Consider the following 19,390-nt stretch of genomic DNA (forward strand, 5'->3'; position numbering starts at 1 on the left):
CAAAGAGGGACATCCATGAATGTTCTCAGCATAGTGCCTGGCACATGGTTGCAACCTTCATAAAAGATACTTTGCTAAGTTGTGTCTGACTCTTTGTGACCCCATTGGTTGCAGCACGCCAGACTCCCCTGTCCTCCACTATCTCCCAGAGTTTGCTCAAATTCGTGTCCATTGAATTTGATGCTATCTAACCATCTCATCCTCTGTCATCCTCTTCTCCTGCCTTCAATCTTTCCCAGCATCAGGGTCTTTTCCAGTGAGCTGGCTCTTCACATCAGGTGGACAAAGGATTGGGGCTTCAACTTCAGCAACAGTCCTTCCAATGAATATTCAAGGTTGATTTCCTTTAGGATTGACTGCTTTGATCTCCTTGCAGTCCAAGGGACTCTCAAGAGTCTTCTCAGCACCACAATTCAAAGCATCAATTCTTCAACGCTCAACCTTCTTTATGGACCAGCTCACCTCATTAAGAGGCTTTTTTAGTTCCTCTTCATTTTCTGCCATTAGAGTGGTATCATCTATTATTGTTGTTATTAGCTATTAATGTAAAAATGGCAGCGAATGAGATCTCTATTTAAAGCGAGGGGAGGAAGGCCATAGTTGGTGGAGCAAAAGTATATATCTTGTCAGCAGCGGCCCATAAGGTGACAAGAGGGTCAGCATACAATTGGTCTCCCACTTCTGCTTTGGCCTTCCTGCTAGACTCCTGTCCTGACAGGAGCCCTAAGAATCCCTGGGGAGGCTCTGTATGGGCTCCTTCCCAACTAGAAGCTTGGGGCTCTGCCGTACCTCCCCTAACTTCCAGGCCTGAACACTGACCAGTATGCATTCATTTAAGATTAATATTAGCTCACTGCTGAGATGATCTGAGGCAGTGTTCAGATTAAAAAGTAAAAATCACAGCATTGAAGAATAAAATGAGGGCTGACTCCATCTAAAGAAAGCAGAAAAGTGTTGCTACTTTCAGGTCCCTGAATTGGTCAGAATGCATGGAGGTAAAAAGGTAATAAAACTGGGTATCCCCATTTGTCAGCTAAAGCAAAAATGGAAACACGTCGGAAGCCAGAGTTTTTATTTTCTGACAGCAGAAAATACACATCTTCATCTGCAGAGACAAAGTGTTTCCTGGAAATAACCCCAAGCATGAATTTATCATGAGTCCTTGTATAAAGGACACTGAGTGACATAGTGGGCAATATATTCAATTCTGTTTTCATAAAGACAGAAATGCCATTAAGTTGGTCAGTTTCTCACATCAGGGTTCTCTGAAGACAGAGAGCATAACATTAAATCATAAGGCAGAGAAGGCATTGCTTTAAGGAATTCAGATAATGGAGTCTAGGAGAGACACCTTTGGGTCCATTCCATAAACATTACTGAGCACCTACTCATCCATCCATCCATCCATCCATCCATCCATCCATCCATTCAAGATCTACTGAATGCCCACCATGTACCAAGCACTCTGAAGGGCATTGGTAAAGACTGCTTGTGAGAGCTGACACCTGGACTGAGTTTTGAAGGACAAATAGGAGAATGCCAGACATAGAAGGCAGAGGGAGCAGGGTGCATAAAGGCCTAGAGGGAAGGAAGAGAGAAAGCGTCGCTCATTTCAGGAGTGCAAGGGCCTCAGAATGGCTGTAGCGAGTGTGGTGGGTGCAGAGTAGGGAGACAGGAGGCACAGGATGAGGCAGGCAGGGGCAGGTAGGGAAGGTCTAGCAGAGAGCTTAGGTTTCACTCTGCAGGCCATAGAGGAACATCCGGGGGAGACAGGAAAGCTGTGAAATCAGGTTGGTGTTTTAAAAGATAACCAATGGAAAAGAGGAAGGTATGTTGAATGGGACAAGAGAGGAGTTGGCGGCACCTGTTAGGAGGCTGCTGTAAGAAATCTGGAAGAGAGAAGGTGGGGCCTGGCTAGGACCTGAGAGACATTAAGGAGGCAGAATTTAGAGGGCATTGGAGCTGTCTGGACGTGGGGGCTGAGTGAGAGGGGAGTTCAGAGTGATCCCCAGGGTTTCTGGCTCAGGAACTGGGTGGATGTCGAAGCCAGTTCCTGAGATGCCGGAACGAGCAGAGGGGCAGGGTGTGGGGTGGGCTTAGAAGTGGGTGAGCTCAGTCGTGAGCAGGCTGGGGCAGAGCCTCCTGCAGAGACCAGACCCTCCACGGGCACTAAGACTCGGGAGACCTCCAGGAGAAGATTTCTGCCATGGGGAACTCCCAGTCCACTAGGGGGTGGCAAATGAGAAGGCCATCAAGCCATCAAGTACAGAGAGACTGGGAGTTGCAGAGCAGGGGTCCCCTCCCGCCCTCCCCCCAACACCCTGGACGGCTGTGAGCACGCAGATTCTTCACACGACATGTCTTCCTCCCCGCAATTGCCCACACTGCTTTCATTCTGGAAGGTGCCACTTCTCACCCTCTCCCCAGGCTGGGCTAGAAGCCTTTCTCTTTTCCATAACATCCTGCAGCTCTCCCAGAGTCTTTATACTTTACTGTTTAACTCTTTTCTCAATAAACTACCCATCCCTTGAGGGTGAGGACCACTGGCGATGTCTCATCCTTCTTTATTTTTGTTTCATCCGCACATGGCACTGGGGCCTGGCATGCAGATTAACATCTGTGGCTGGCACAAATGAAGGGATGAGTGAGGAGTAAGCAAATGATTGCACATGATACTACAGCAAAAACATGGTGGGGTGTATGAGGTTGTTGCTAGCTGCTGTAACACACTGCAATATTTTTGTGGCTTTTTGCTGTTAAAGGTCATTTCCCACCTAACAGTCCAATTCAGATGTCCCAAACTGGTGGGTGACTTTCCTCTACATGGTGGTTTGGGATCCAGGATTCTCCCATCTCATGGTTCTGCCATCCACTAGGTACCTCCAGATGCTCTTTGTCCAGCCAGCAAATGGAGGAATAAGGGTTGGAGGATTTTATGGGATAAGCCTTGCAGTGACACACACACACAGCTTCTGCTTACATTCCTTGGACTAGAACCTCATCTTATGACTGCACTCAACTGCAAAGGGGACGGGAAAATGTAGTCCTGGCTGGGCAGCCACTTCTCAATGATAATCCAGCACGATCGACATTTTTGGCCAGATCATCCTTTGGGGTGGAGGGAAGCATTCCTGGGTGGTGGATGTTTAGCATCATCTCTACCCCCTAGAGGCCATCATCTCTACCCCCTAGCATCCTCCAGTGGTAACAAACACAAATGTCTGCAGACACTGTCCAGTGACCCCTGGGGGCCAAATCACCCTCCTTAGTGGAGAACCTTTGCTCTATATCATGGAACAAGAGGCATTCAGTTTTGATGTTCTGCTAGCTGACCATCCAACAAGGGTCTTCCAAGTAAGCAGAGAGAGTGCGTGTTGGTGGGGGCGGGTGCTGGTTAGGAGAAGCTACCAGAAGGAGGTGACACTTGAGCTCAGCGATTGGGAATTGTCTACTCTGCACAGTGAGACAAGGGACGGTATCGCAGTCAAAGGAAGCAGCTTGAGTGAAGGTCTGGGGGCTGTGATAAGGTAGCTGATGGGAGGGACTTCAGGTAGGGATGAGAGCCTAGCATAGCCCCTCTCCTGTGGATTGTGGCCTCTGACAAGCAGAGGGAACTTGGACTTCTTTTGCCACTAACTCAAGTTCTGTCCCTTTCTTTGTTTCACTGCGGATTTTCTGCAAGAAATGCCAAAATTCGGTGGCCCCAGCATTTACTAGAACTGGAGGAATGGCCCAAACTACGGCCCCTTTTCACATTTCCCTCCTAGTTGCAAGGGGCCCACAGCCTCCCCCAAGTTTGTTCTGGGCTCTTTCTTCCTGAACCCTGTCACCTCTCCTTGGGAAGCTGTCATCTCTCCGGTGACAGCCTTACTCTTGGGAAATACTAGCTCCTGGGTGAGTGTGCTACTCTTTGAAAAATTCCCACCCTCCACTCAGGCTGGAGGCTTTTCCTCTGAGCTGCTCTTGGCTCTGCAGCCCATCTCTGCCATGCTAATTGCCCCTCGGCCTTCGTTTCTGCCTTCATTATTACGGCATCCACTTACCTGCTCCTTTTTTTGTCTCTTGGCTTCAGAAGGGTCTTTTATCCTCTTCTTAGGTCAGAATGAAACTTGCAGGGCATCAAGGGTGCAGCCCCTATAGTTGAGTCAGGCTGAGTTCTCCATAGCACCGGGCCTTGTTTTCTTTCTGCAACAAACTCTGATCTTATCCGGGAAGGAGACTTATCTTGACGAGTCACCATACACATTTGGCTTTTTTTGTGCAACCTGATGTTGTGGAGAGACCCTGACCCATGGCTGCCTCTGGCTCCTGGAGAGACTGGGAGGTGTGGGCAGGGAGCCAGCCCTGGAGACTGGGCTGAGAGTCATATTCTCTTAGGCTAGAAGGAGTTATCTCTTGGACCCCATCTCTTATCATCTCTTGGACCCCTGCCTCTCCCTTGGACTGCAAATGTCTCCAGGGTCCCCATCTTTGGTCTACAGAGCCATCCACCTTTGCAGACTCCTTCTTCATAAAGCAGTCCATGCAACCTAATGGACCTCTCTTTAAATATATTTTCTGACTGTTTTGCATTCCTTTTCTCTCTTCCCTCCACCTGAAAAGTCCTCCCCTCCTGTGATGTGCTGAACTGTGTCCCTTCCTATGTCGAAACTGTAACCCCCAGGACCTCAGAATGTGACTCTATTTGGAGACAGGGCTTTAAAGAGGTAATTAAGCTAAAACTAAATCTATAAGGTGGGGCCTAACCCAGTATGACTGGTGTCCTTGTAAGAAGAAGAAATTTGGACATAGACATGTACAGAGGGCTTCCCAGGTGGTTTCCTTGGGGCTTCCCAGGTGGTGCTAGTGATAAAGAATCTGCCTGCCAATACAGGAGACATAAGAGATGTGGGTATGATCCCTGGGTCGGGAAGATCCCTTGGAGGAGGGCATGGCAACCCACTTCAGTATTCTTGTCTGGAGAATCCCATGGAGGAGCCTCACGGGCACCAGTTCATGGAGTTGCACAGAGTCAGACATGACTGAAATGACTTAGCATGCACACACATGTACAGTGGGAAGACAATATAAAGATGTAGGGGAAAGACAGCCATCTACAAGTGGAGGAGAGAGGACTCAAAAGGAGCCAACCTTGTCAACACCTTGATCTCTAACTTCTAGCCTTTGAGACAATACATTTCTGTTGTTTCAGCCACACCGTGCGTAGTACTTTATTATGGCAGCATCCCCAGCAAATGAATTCACCTGTGCTTCCCCCTGCTTAAAACTGAACTCCAGTCTCCTCACCATCCCCTGCAGCACTGCAGGATCTGGTTCTGGCTTCATCCTCCCCTCATCTCTGAATAACAGGTGTCCCTGTTCTTCACCTTGACCCAGACCCAGCCCTCTTCCCTGGTTCCCCTTCCTTTACAGGGCCTTGCCCTTCCATTTCCCAACTCTTTGCATGGCTATTTTGCCTAATTTTCAATCCCATCTTGAAGGTCACCACCTCAGAGAGGCCTTCCCAAACCATCTATCTATTAAGGTATACCCTGTGTATTCTTTTTCACAGCAACTATGACCTTTTTAAAAATAGCATCTTTAATTAGTAACTTTGTATATAATTGTTTATTCATCACCTGCCTTCATCAGGCCCGGGACAGTTCACGCGGGGGTATACAGCACAGTGTCTGGCATGGAATGACATGCAATTAATATCTGTTGAGGAAATCAATCTTTACCTTGCCCAAGTCTCTATCCAGGCCTCAGGGTTCAGCCCAAATCCTACTTCCCTCCTTAATTTAGACTTATGATCCCTTAAGGCCAGGAAAAGCTTATTGTCTTGATGAGCCTTTGTTACCATCTGTAACCTGGAATGTGACTTTTCGGTCCTGGCAATCGGCACTGCCCCCACTGTATGGGCTGGTGGGGCTTTCCGTCTCTGCCCCACATCTTCCCAGGCAGGACCACACACCGCATCTCTGCATTGCCCACGGTACAGGCTGGCACAGGGCCCAGCGCTCAGGAGGCCTCAGGAAATGTGTGTGGACGCAGATAGATCAGAGAGAGGGAGGAATAGTAGAGGAAGTCGGTAGCTGGGCGGGTGTCAGGGATTAAAAGGGTGCTCCTGCCCCCAGCGAGAAGGATGACAAATGTCCCGTTGCCAAGGAGGCTTCTGGGGTAAACATCAGCTGTGGGTTGCAGCAGAGTTCTGGGGCTGAAAAGGGGGTGGGGGAAGCCTACTGGCCTGGAGCCCCAGAATTGTAGAACAGCCCAGACTCTCTCCTGACCAGCTGCGGGATGCGGGTGGATTCTGCCAGCTCCCCCTCCTTTTTTTTTTTTTTTGGAAGCGGACTCCTCCCCCACGAGAAAAGGCGCAAGTTTAGGAGCCAGGGCTTCCCCCGGCCCCACCCCAGGGAAGAGCCCACCAACAGCACCCCCAGTTATGGCCCAGCCAGTCCCTCCGTTCTCCCCAGCGCTGGCGCAGGCTGGAAGGCCAAGACTTGGCTGGTTGACTTGAGCCCTCTCTTTTGGGGGCTGGGCCTGGACAATGGGAAGCGACAAGCCCCCGCCTCGCTGCTCCCGGGACATAAAGCAGGCCTTTCACTGGGGAGTTCGGTCGGTTCTTGGCACCCAGCGAGGCGGCGTCGGGAGGGGCGAGAAAGCCAGCGCGTTTGGGGGTGGGGAAGGGGCCCGGCGACTCTGAGGACGCTCACCGGACCGGGGCCACTGGGGCTGGCTCCCCAGCTGCGGGATGAGCTCATACTGGAAGCCGGAACGACGTGTGCTGGAGGAGGGAGCCGGGCATCGAGCGAGCTGGGAGGTCGCGGCTCTGGGGAGCAAGTTTTGCGTGGAGGACAAGGGCCAGCATCCACTCCTCCGGCCCTGCCGGCCGCTTTCCCCACTCGGCTCGTCAGCCCCAAAGCCCTTTCCACGTTCTTTCCCGGAAAATTCCCACCGACCGCGGGCGACGGACTCCCGGGCTCACAGATGCTAGAGCTCAGGCTAGCCACCCCCTAGAGCTCCTAGCGCAGCCTCTCCCGGGGGCCTCGGGCAAAGGAGGTGGGTGCTCACCGGCTACTGCCTTTGCACCTGGCGCGCCGGCGGGGACCTCCTCCCCGGGCTCTGCCCTTCCTGGTCCCGCACCCCAGCCCCCCACTCCCCAGCCAGCAGCGTCTGTTCCCTTTCGCTGAGAGTTTGGCGTAGACAGCAAAGGAGCCATCGTGACTGACGGAGGCGCCTCGGAGAGACGAGACGGAGGCGGCGACCGAGTGAGGGTGGGGGATGGGGTGGGGACCGGCGCGGAGCCCTTGGGGCCTGGCGGCCGCGGCGGCGAAGACGAGATGGGGAGGGGCTCACGCCATTGGGAGAAACTCATCTGGTCTGGGGCCAAGGCTGGGAGGGGGAGGGTAAGAACGAGAAGAAGCCGGGTCCTGTTATTTAATTTGAGGATAAATTGTACAAGTAACTCTTGCACCGTCTTTCTACCAAGCTCACCTGCACCCCCCCCCCCCACACCCCAGCGGACAAACCCAGTCTTCCCTCCAGCCCAAGATTTTTGCCTTAGGGTAGGGGAAAGACCGTAGGGAGCCGAACCCACGGGTTCCCCCACCCGCCCCCCAATTCTTAATTCTGGGTCTATGCACACACATCCTCCTGGGATGGGGTAGCAGGCTGCTGCCAATGGGGCTGCTAAGCATCGCCCCCCGCCCCAGATTTCAAGTTCAAAGCCGCCACCCAAGATCAGCTCGTAAGAGCTGTGACTTGGGGAACTGCGTCCTTCTTTGGTTACCTTTTCTCAGACAGTATTCTAATTTCCAAACGTGGAAGAGGCGTGTGTGTGTGTGTGTGTGTGTGTGTGTGTGTGTGTGTGCGCGCGCGCGCGCGCTCGCGCCAGTGTGTGAGTGCCTGTGTCAGTATCACCGTGTGTGTGCGCGCGTGTGTGTATGGGGGGGTGTATTAATGGGTGATCTTATAAATGGAGACGAGAGAACTGAACTTAAAAGAAACTGGTCAATTGTAAAACAAACAGGAATAAACAACCCTTTAGATGTAATTTGTGGTTTGTCTGGAGGTGGAGGTGGCGCTGAAGAGGAACACCCACCCCCCAATATTTTCTCCTTTGCTGCGCCTCCACCCCCAGCATTTGGAGCGGCGGAGAAGCGGCTCCGGAGTGATTAATCCGGGGATAATTCACCCCCCCGCCCCCCGGCGCGAACCCCGCGAAGCGGGATTGGAGCGAGTCATTTCCGAGAGCGCAGCGCGCCTCTCCCCGGCCGGGCGGACACTTGGTTCATTCCAGCCGCAGAAGCTCAGGGCTCCCTCGTACCGGGATTTTTTCCGAGCAGAAAAAAAAAGCTCCAGAGCTCTCCTGACCTCCTTTCTCCTCGGCGGCGAGCGGAGCCTCTCCCTCGGCGCTGCCGGCCGCGCCATGCCGCGCTCGCGGGGACGAGAGCTGGGGCGCTGCGGCTGCCCCGCGGGGAGGGCTCGCGCCGAAGCCGGGATTTCGGCGCTCGTGCCGGGCGCCGGGAGCCGCTGGGGCCGCCAGCTGCCGCCGCCGCCGCTGACGCCGCCGCCTCTGCTGCTGCTGCTGGGCTGGGGGCTGCTCAGCGCCTCGGCCGCCGCGGGTAAGTCTGGCCACGCGCCCTACCCGAGCCCTCAGCCCACCCATCCCCGACCCGGTCCCTGTCCCTTCCTCCGCCCTCCCTCTTAACCTCCCGCCCCCCTCAACGCCCACCCTCCTGCTCAGCCTCGCCTCGGTCGCCCCCCGTTCACCCCCATCCTCAGCCGTCCTCCGCGCTACCCTCACCCTCACTGCTACCCCCAAGCCCAGCCGCAACTTGACCAGATCCGGCCGGTGTGGGGGGCCTTGGGAGACAGACATCCCCCCCCGGCGTTGCGGGGCACCCGGACCGTGGCTTCAGTTTCTTCAGCCTCCCAGCCCCCAAGGCGCCAGGCTTTTCCCCGATAAACTTTCCTGGAGCCCTCCCCGCCTCCCGATCCTGGTTGGCACACCCGTCCTGGGGGGCTGGAGAGGAACGGCGCGCCCCCTCCCCATTCGCGCGTCTGCAGGGTCTGCCCTTCCCTGCCCCCGCCCATTTTCTCGCCAAGGAAGCCCGCGCCCCCGCCGAAGCCGCCCGGAGACTGCGGCCGCCTCCCCCCTTCCCCAAGTGTCCCCCTTCCTCGGCGCTCTGCGCTGGGAGCGGGGGTCAGGTGGGCGGGGGTCCCGAGCTCGCCGAGCCGGAGGACTCTGGTGGGGGCTAGAGGGTTCTGATAGACGGACCGGAGGGGGCGGGGGCTGTGCCCGGGGGCGGGGGAGGGAGTGTCGTCGCCAGGCTCCGCGCAGCCACCTTCCCCGCGGTTCCCACTCCGCGCCAAAGTGCCCTTTCCCGCGCCCTGCTGCAGCCCAGTGCCGGGGCTGCGGCAGCGGCGGCGCGGGCGGCGGGACCTGCTCCTGGCGACCGAGTCGGGGAGGGGTACCGACCTGGCGGGCGCGGCGAGTCCGGGAACTTCGCCGATGTCTGGCTGAGGCTTGCGGACCGGGAAGGCAAGCGGACCTTCGAGAGAACCCAGTCCCCAGTGGGGATCACTGGCCTCGACTAGTGCCATCCCACTTTCCCCCCCTGCTCCCCTCTGAGGCTCAGCTATAGCCAAAGCCTAGAAAGTTCTGTGTCCCCGGGTGGGGACGGGTCCAACCGGTGAGGCCTGGGGCCGCATTTTCATTTAGCCCGGAGGCTGACACCCACGGTGGGGAGGAAAAAAAAATCCCGTAACACCTGCTGCCCAGGCTTTGACTGAGGGCGCCTCCGGCCTGGAGCCGTGTTGGTTTTCTATTTATTTATTTTTTTAACCACCGACTGAACCTTTGAAAGCTTGGCTTCGGCCATCCTAACCTCCAGATTCTTCTCCCTTTTTGTAAAGTACGACCCTTCCCGGGGGAGCTCTCTGGTCCACGATGGGCTCCAGCATCTGGTGAGCCGGTCCCCGCAGACCGTGTCGCCAGCTCCTTAGCACGGAATGATAGGGTTGCTGGTGAGGAAGGGCGCCCCGAGCCAGCCCCAGCTCTCCCATCCCTACTTGACCGGACTTTGTCAGTTTCTCCGAAGAGTCATAGCCGCCGACACCCAGAGAGGGGCGCCCGCGGCGCGCGCGCCTAGGAGCTCAGCCCTCGTGCACACCCACACCCACTGGCTGCGCGGTTCACAACGACGCCGCTGGTCACCCAGACTTGCCACATGAGTGGTGGGGCTATGGCTGGGCTGCTGCCTGGCTGTCAGGCCTCTCAGACGTGTGTCCAGGTGCAGCCCCGGATCTGGCTTGGCAGACCTGAGATGACCCTTCATACGATCCAGCTGTTTTTCCTGCTAGATTTGTCCCTGCCCTTTGGGCATGCCATGCCCCCAGGGAAAGAAAAAGGCCAACTCACCGGAGCTTGCACTCTTGGCCTGTGCTGGAGAACTGTTGGCGTGCGGCTCTTGGGTCGCCGGAGAAGTTGGGGGTGGGGGTGTTGAATGGCTTGGGGGAGGGGATGCTCTGGCCGGCCTGCTCTGGCTTCCCCTGCTTCCAAATGCATTTCTTTTTAAACCCTTCCCGCATTTAGATGTGCTGTTGGCCTTGTGAGCAGCAGAGATTTGGAAACGGACTCGGTGACAAATGATGGCAGGATTTGGCACATTAGAGGGAAGCACATTTATTTTGTGTTGTCTTCACACTGTTGACTTTAAAAAGACGCTCAGGACTGGGCTCTCTCCCTTCCTTGGCCCAGTGATGACTGCATGAAATGAGTTTGGGATTTGAAAGGGGGAACCTCCTTATCTGCCTTTAACTTTGACCCTGACCCTTTCCAGCCGTTCCCCCACACTTACCCCACCCCCTGGCCTCTCTAGAGACCCTGCAACCCTCCCCGTCTCTCTGCTTATAATACATCAGTCACTCTCCTGCCTTTTGTTTCCCCTGAACAATTTAACATAAAACAGGCCAACCAGACTTCTTGGTCCTGTTGACCTTTCGGCTCCCATCCCATCTTTCTTTCTGATTTACAAGTCAGCTCTCTTAGAATCGGTCTTGAGCTCACTTTCTGTGCCACTGTTCACTCCCTGCTGTCTGGCTTCTGTCCCCAGGACTGGATCTCTCTGGGAAAGATCACCGATGACCACCCTAACTGCCAAACCCATCAACTTTTCCTTTCTCTTCCTTTACCTCTCTGTGACCGTGAACACTTTGGATTACTCCTTTTAAAATTTCTCTTCCTTGGGCTTCCGGGACACCGTGCTTGGCTGATTTTTCTCCTACCTCTTGGCTGTTCCTTCCCAGTTTCTAATAGTAGCACTTATGCCCCTCCTGAAAATCTGGCTTCCTGCGGTGTTCCATTTCTTATGCTTTTCCTCATTTCCTCTCACTCCTCCCTGGGTGAGCTCATCCAGCCCATTTCTTCCTCTGCCACACTCTGAAGCTTCCAGACAGATTTCCCCTGCCAAGATGCTTCTCCCGATATATGTCTGTTGGCTTCCGAGCCCACGGAAGCTCTAGATCTAGACAGGCTGTATATCCGGCTGACTCTTGGACATCTTCACCTGGATGTTTCTGTTCCAAAGGAAACTCATTAGCTCCACACCCAACCTCCAGTATCCCCCATGGAGGCTGCTGCTACCTGTAGCCTCCCAGTTACCCAGCCAGGAACGTTAGGATTATCCTCAAATCCATCCTTATCAGGTGACCATCACATTCTGTCAGTTTCATTCTCTCCATTGTTCTCAAACCTAGCTACTTTTCTCTGGATTAAGCAGCTCTGAGCACTGAAAAGACTGTTATGCTTCACATTTCCTTAATAAGTAATTTAAAATAAAGGTAATGTTAAACCGTAAATATGAGACATGCCTACAAAGTTCTGATTTTTCCCATGCTAACCACTTCATTGCTTTGAAAGAAATCAAACATCAAGTTATTAAAAAAAAAAAAAATTCTCCCTGCTTTGCCTCTTAAAAACTGGAGCACTGGCCATACCCATGGAATCGTATTCAAAGTAGTTATTTATCTGCCTCTTGTGTGGAACTGTGAGCTCCCTGAGGACAGGGCCAGTGCTTTATTTCTCCTGGCATCCCCAGCGCCCAGCTCAGGACCTGGCATAGAACCGGTGCTTGATAGATGGTTGTTAAATTGGCTGATGATTTTTAAAAATATTTATGTTGTGGGCAGGTTTCTAGGGACTGATAAGGCCAAATCAAGATTTTTAGGTATCAGAGAAGCCAGCTGGTTTGCGGAAGTGATGAGATGACAAAGACCTGTTCTCCAGCTGCTTTCCCCCCAGAACCAATGTCACAGATTGATAGGATAGCTCCTTAGGTTCTAGAACCAAAGCAAGGACATGCCCTGAGCATACACCTGGCCCACCCCGCCCAGGAAAGGCAATGATGTATGGGTTTGAATTTCCATTTGTGATTAAGCTGTGGGTTTATGGTTTTAAAAAATAAGCTGACCACAGCAGAGAGAGTTGACCATATCTTGGGCTGGTGACAGTGTAGCTTTGCTCAAGGTGGGCATTGTTTAGGGTGATGTGGAAAGGCATTAGAGAGCTGGATTGCCAGAGCTTGGACGCAAGGTTTGGGTGTGTCTAGAAGAGTCCAGCAGGTGGCTTCAGTGACACCACCTTGCCTCCGGTGTCTCACCTGCCTCTGTTTTATCGTCATTGTCATGCCAGCAGGATTAAGGGACTCTGAGGGCTCAGCAGAGCCACATGTTCTTGCTAGAGAACTAGCTGATCTTCAGACCTCCCCAAGGTTCAGGCTGCCCACCTGCAAAAGGGCCAAGTCATCACTGCGTTTCGGAAAGGATTAGAAACCAGAGATGAAATAGACTCAGCACATACATACCGATTGTGCCCGTGGAGTGGAAGATGGGCCTGGAACAAGAACACCGAGGACAAAAGACTCTGCTAGGAAGTCTGTGTATTCTCCTCCGCTCACCCTGCTCAGAAAACTGTCTGGGTACCCAGGGGAGTGACACTGACAGCTAGTGTCCTCTGAGTCCTGATGGCAACCCAAGCACTTGCGTGTATTAACTCAACCCTCACAGCAATCCAGTGAGGCTGGCAATATCATTCTCCCGCTTTGTCCATGAAGAAATAGGTTCAGAGAGGACATATAACTTCTGCACATAACCAGTCAACCAGGGATTGAACACAGGGCTGCCTGATCCGGAATCCTTCACTGGCAGCCACGCTGTTGTCTGATGTCTAAGGAGAGGTGCTACAGCCCGGGAAGCCTTCCACACAGGTGGCCTGTCTCTGTCCTGCCTTTCCCTCTGGGCTTGTACATCAGTGATGCTATGCTGCTTTGGCACTTGAGGCCTGGATCCCAAACTTCCAGCCTCTCAAGCAGCCTCTCAAGCAGCTAGTCCATCTCTACCGCAGCTCTTTGGGGACGACCGCAAAGTCATCCTTGATTTGCTTCTAGTCCGAGAGTTCAGTTCCTCTCGACTAAACTCTGCTGTGAGCTCTCACAACTCCCCAGGTTGTAAAACCCTTTATATCATAAAACTCATCAGGACATATTGGAATTTCCTGTTTAATGAGACCGTGTCCGCCTTCATTCCCTAAGGCTCTGTGAACACGCACAGAGCAGACACTCAGTCACCACTTGTTGTAAGGATCAGAGGCAGGCTCTCTGGAGCCCAAGTTTCTCTCTCTCTGACTGCCCTCTTGGACTTTTCCAAGGCAAGGGGCTTGGAGGAGTGGGAAGCATTGAAGGTGTATCCCTGTGTGGGAGACAGCGCTAGGTCCTTCTGCATATTACTAATAATAACTCTCTTTTACTGAGTGCTGGCTAAGTGCTTTACAGACGTTACTATTCAATTCTCACAACAATTCAGGTGCTATAATATCATGTTTGAAGAGACTGAGACTCAGAAATTAAGCAACTTGGCCAAGGTTATAGAGCAGATAGGAGAGGAAACAAGATTGAACCTCAGAGCTACCTGACTCTAAGACTCATCCTTTTAATTCATGGAAAGCGCCTGTCACAGTGCGGGACCTGTGGTTAGCGTTCGGTGTTTTATATGTTAGATGCTGCCACTACCTCTGCTGCTCCTCCTACTGTCTTTTTGCTTTCTGCACCAGCCTCTTAGAATTGTGAGAAACGGGTCTGATCCTATACCACTCTAAGACGCCATTAGACGCATCAGCAAGAGTCTTTCTTCTTGCTCCTCCCAATAAAGCACGCTGGTTAGAACCTGGCCTTCTCATCCACCCATCAGCCCAGGCCATCATCCCTCTTCCTGTGCTGTATTGTGCCTAGTCCATCAGTGGAGTCTGACTCTGCCGCCCCAGAGGGCTGGAAAGGCAAGGCTCTCTAGCTCCTCCTAGAGGTTGGAGAGCATCACTGACACCGCCTTCCTTTGGGCTCACTCATTGATGTGTGTGTGTCCTGTTGCTTCAGTCCTATCCCACTCCTTGTGACCCCATGGACTGTAGCCCACCAGGCTCCCCTGTCCATGGGGATTCTCCAGTCAACAGTACTGAAGTGGGTTGCCATGCTCTCCTCCAGGGCATCTTCCCACCCAGGAATGAACCTGCATCTCTTGATATCTCTAGCATTGGCAGGCGGTTTCTTTACCAATAGTGCCCCCTGGGATATGGCTTCCCAACCTCCCTTCTCTACCTGCTACAGAGATTTTCCATGACAGCAGGGGAACATCTGGGTGAACCTGCAAATGCAGGGCTGTCTCAGGGTTTTCCGCCTTACGGAGACACTGTCTCAGGATTCAGTGACTTGGAATAGAATTTGGCTTCCCCTTGGGCCCACAGAAAGCAAACAGTAGGCTATGCAGTGTGGGGAATTCTCAACTAGAAAATGATGGTGTGTTTCTTAAAGTTCTTCCCTGGTTCTTGTAAGTTAAAGAAACATGAAGCTCATACTTATTTCCTTTCTGGGCTCCGGAGCTCAACTGCCTTTTCATACCTCACCTTTAAATATGAGATGCTTTTTTTTTTTTTTTTTAAGCCTGTACAGATTCAAGACATACTGAGAATTACATGCTCTTTTTAGAGCATGCTTTTGATTCCCTATCAATAGATTAGGCATTTTGGAAGTTGTTTGAAAAAAATAAGGATAAGTTTCTGTATCTTTTTCCCCTCCTCTCCTATCCCAGTATACACCTAACTTTTAGATCTCCAGGTCCTTTGGCTTTTCTCATGTCATTTCACGTGACATGAAGAATGGTCATGCCCTGTGTCTGTTAAGAAATGAGAACTTTGGCCAAGCGGGAGATGGGAGGGGAGCAGATGGAATGGAATATGATGGGGTGGGACTGAAGAAACAGGATGATTTGAGATGGACTGAGGTGAAGTAGCAAGGAATGAGTTGTGGTAGGATCAGGAGTAAACTGGGATGTGTTGGGATGGGATAGAGCGAAAGAATTGGGATGGACTGGGATGGGTGGTGGAATGAAGTGGAATATGATTGAGTAAAATATGATGGTTTGAAGTGGGATTGAGTGGGTGAGATATAGAGTGTTCAGGAAATTGACTAGGGTAGGATACAGTGGAGTGGGAAAGATTGAATCAGAAGGAACTAGGATGGGATGGTGGAGTTGGACTGGGGTGTAGTGGGACAATCAAAATGTGGTAGCGTGGAGTGAATGTGTTGTGGTGGGATGGAGTGAGATGGGGGAGCTAGGATGTATTGGAGTGGCTTGGATTGGGTGAATTGGAAGGAAATACTGAGAGATATAATGGGATTATGTAGCCAGTTGGGTGGGCGTTGTGAGGAAATGGGAAATTAAGGAGGGGACCGTAAACAACCTAACCTGCTTCCCTTTATTGTAGCATCTTCATCTTCCTTCCCAGAACTCCTCAGTTCCTCATGTGCCTGAACTCTGAAATTTCTAGCAGATAGAAAGTCCCCATTAGCCCTTGGTTCCACCTTGGTGTAGATCCTAAAATGGTGCTGACCCCACTGTCTACTATTAGGGGGTCATTCTTCAGGGAGAAATTGGGGGTCCTGTGTAGCCACCACCGTGAACCCTATCAGAGAAACGTGCTGCACATGGCAGGAGCCCCAGCACAGCTCAGGTCAAACCCAGCATCAGAGACGGGTACTGTGCTCCCCACAGAGCTAGTGGGGCATCTGTACCCACAGAAAGCAAAATGCTGGGTGCTGTAGGGGGTCACCTCTCTGATGTCCTCTTTTGAGAGGTCTCCCCCCACTGGAAACTGCCTTTCACTTTTTCCGTATTTGTTTCTTATTGTCGGAAAATTTTAAAACTGAATTGGTCTCTTAGGGAATGTCAATTTTATCCTTGAAAATCATTGTTATAAGGAACTCCTATGATGCTAAAAATAATGTATGTATAGTTAAATTGCTGACAGCACCAGAAACTTATTTGAGAATCTCCCGTGTGGTCTGGAGCAGAAAATAAGGGTTCATATTACGGCACAAATAGCCTTGCTCCCTGCCCATGTCTCATTTATACTCAATTAAGTGCAATTATAATCTAGAAACCTCAAAAAATTATGTGTCCATCTTCTTGGCTTTCAAATAGGAAATAGAATAATGTCCATTATTAAGTGGCTACATCTATTTATTGATTGAAAGAAAGCAAATGTGACAGTTGTAACTTGAAAGAGAGAAAGCAGAGACTTTGAAAGTTAGACCATTTGAGATACAAGTGAATTATCAGAGGATGCGCAGGCATTTTGTGTGGAATGATTGATGGTCCTTTCTGAGATGAGCTCGTCGGGTAGAGCCGGCTCAGGGCCCAGGAGGTTTGTATGTGGGTTGCTACCTGGCTCTCCATTCCAGCCTGAGTCTTCCCACCTCCTGGCCCTCATTGCTTCCCCACCGCCACGCCAGGGTGGGGGTCAGGGTGGAGAGAGGCTCAGAGACTGGGTGAGGCTTGGCGGTGCCGTGTGGGCTTCTGGTGCGTTGTGCGCGTGCATGCTCAGTCGTGTCCGGCTCCTTGTGACTGGTGGGCTGCAGCCCGCCAGGCTCCTCTGTCCAGGAAATTTTCCAGGCAAGAATGCTGGAGTGGGTTGCCATCTCCTACGCCAGGGGATCTTCCTGACCCAGAGATCGAACCCGCGTCCTCTGCATCTCCTGCAATGGCAGGCAGGGTTTTTTTTTGGTTGTTTTTTTTGTTGTTGTTGTTGTTTTTTACCATTGAGCCAGCTGGGAATCATTACTCGGCAACAAAAAGGAGGTGAAAGTTTAATGATTTGTTTTCAGTCCATGACCAACAAGGACCTACTGTATATGGCACAGGGAACTGTGCCCAGGATTCTATAATAACCTAAATGGGAAAAGAATTTGGAAAAGAATAGATACATGTCTGTGGATAACTGAATCCCTTTGCTGTACATCTGTAACTAGCACAACACCGTTAATCAACTATACTCCAATATAAAATAAAAATTAAAAAATAAAATAGAGAGTTCCTAGCATGAAAACTGCCACCTCAAGGATGGCCTCCCTCCTCCCGGGGACCCGTGTGGCCCCGTTCTCCTGGCCTGGTCATTTGTGAAGTCCTGGAAGTGCTGGCCTATGGGAGGTTCACAGCTGGAAGGAAGATGTTCTGGTATATTAATATTTGATATGCTTCTTGAAATTTGGCCTAAGAGTCAGGAAACTAGTTTTTCAACTTTGGATGTGCCTCTACATCTCACTTCTCCTTCTTAGGCCTGACTTCCTTGCCTGTAAAAGGAGAATATTAATACCCACCGTGTCTATGCAATGCTTGACTTGGAAGCTATTTAATCAACAAAACAGGAAAGATCCAGAGGTTTTTGAAGAGGTCACTAGTGTAACCCTCACCCAGTGGGAGATCCTCCCAAGGGGCCAGGTTGGCTGGGCATCCCAGGGCTGTGCGTCTCTCTGTCTCTGAAGGTGGCCTGCCTGGCTGTGCGTCGGGGGATAGGGGCAGTGGGTGCAGAAGGCTAGACTGCTCAGCTTCCTGGCCCTGATCCCGAGAAACTGAAAGAGAAGACACAGGAATTCCCATCCACTGCTCATCAGATAATCTACTGCAGTCTCCTCCCGACCTACCCACCCACCCTGGGGCCGCTTTCCTGAGCTCAGTCTGGGAGAGGTGACTGCTAGAGCTTCATTTTTACTAACACATCCATCCAAGGGACAAGATTTACCCCGAGGCCTTTTAATTCTAGCAAGAAAAATTCCCTGTGTTCGACAGCCACTGGGACTCACATCTCCTGTGACACTTTGTGCCTAGAAACATGGAAACAGGAAAAATACTTACAAGGATAGTTTTCCTGGTCATGTGGAAGGAACAGTTGGGGGTTTTTTGCTTCCTGCTTTTTTCTTTTTTTTTTTTGAGCATAACATGGAATTGACCTACCCTCAGATCATGACACTTTGTGATCATCTGTCTATGAAAGGCTCCTGTCTGGTTTTAGTTTTTAAAAAATTTTCCTTCCTTTATTCCTGATCCCAAGGCTATTGTTGCCTTCCTCCGTCAGTACCAACTCTAATATATTTTGTGAAAGTGAAAGTCGCTCAGTCATGTCTGACTCTTTGTGACCCCATGGACTTCTCCAGGAATTCTCCAGGCCAGAATACTGGGGTGGATAGCCTTTCCTTTCTACCCAGGGATTGAACGCAGGTCTCCCGCATTGCAGACAGATTCTTTACCAGCTGAGCCACAAGGAAAGCCCAATATATTTTATATATATCTTGAAATATGCATGGATCCTTATAAAATATGTAGGGTTGTTTTGTGTGCATATGTAAATTTATATAAATATAGTGACCTGTAAATTTCATCCAGTTTCTTGATTTATTTACTTAGTACTATAATTTTACAGATCTAACCCTGCTCCTTGTAGGTGTCTAGTCCTGACTGCGTTATGAATTGTACATCCATCACATTTCCTATGTCAACTCCCCTGGGAGTAGACCCTTGGCTTGGCTGTAGCTCCTCCTGGCTACACTTGCAGTTCTGAAGAACATCCTTGTACATGCTATCTTGGGACCCTGCGTGAGAATAACTGGGCTATACAAAGTGGAGAATTGGGATCCCTGAGTTAGCATGTTAATTTTCTCTGTTCGGTCATAATGTTTTACAGAATGGCTGAGCTAGGGCTCACTTCCACCAAGAGTGCACAAGAGTTTCTATCTTCCCATATCATCACCAATACTTAATACTGTCCACCTTTCTAATTTTTGCCATTCCGATGAGTTTAAAGTGCCATCTCACTGTTTTATTTTGCAGTTCTCTAATGACAAATTTGAATATCTCTTATATGCTTGTTAGTTGTTTGAGCTTCTCTTTTTGTGAATTGCCTAGTCATATTCTTTGCCTATTCCTTTAATTAGACTTCCTGTCTTAATTTTAAAAAACCTCGGTTTGATTTGCAGGAGTTTCTTTTATATTCCAGATATTGCCTTTTGTCAATTTTATAGAT

At 51.2% G+C, this 19,390-nt stretch overlaps 1 protein-coding gene across 1 annotated transcript in view; it reads left to right on the forward strand.

Annotated features, from left to right (window-relative positions):
• The first annotated feature begins 8,410 nt into the window (after positions 1-8,410).
• Positions 8,411-19,390, forward strand: part of CSMD2 (CUB and Sushi multiple domains 2) — a 676,035-nt gene continuing 665,055 nt past the window's right edge. Inside the window, 1 exon segment of the mRNA XM_061120111.1 lies at positions 8,411-8,606. Within this exon segment, the coding sequence (XP_060976094.1) occupies positions 8,411-8,606 (196 nt within the window).

Source organism: Dama dama, chromosome 20, assembly GCF_033118175.1.
Source record: "Dama dama isolate Ldn47 chromosome 20, ASM3311817v1, whole genome shotgun sequence".
NCBI lineage: Eukaryota > Metazoa > Chordata > Mammalia > Artiodactyla > Cervidae > Dama > Dama dama.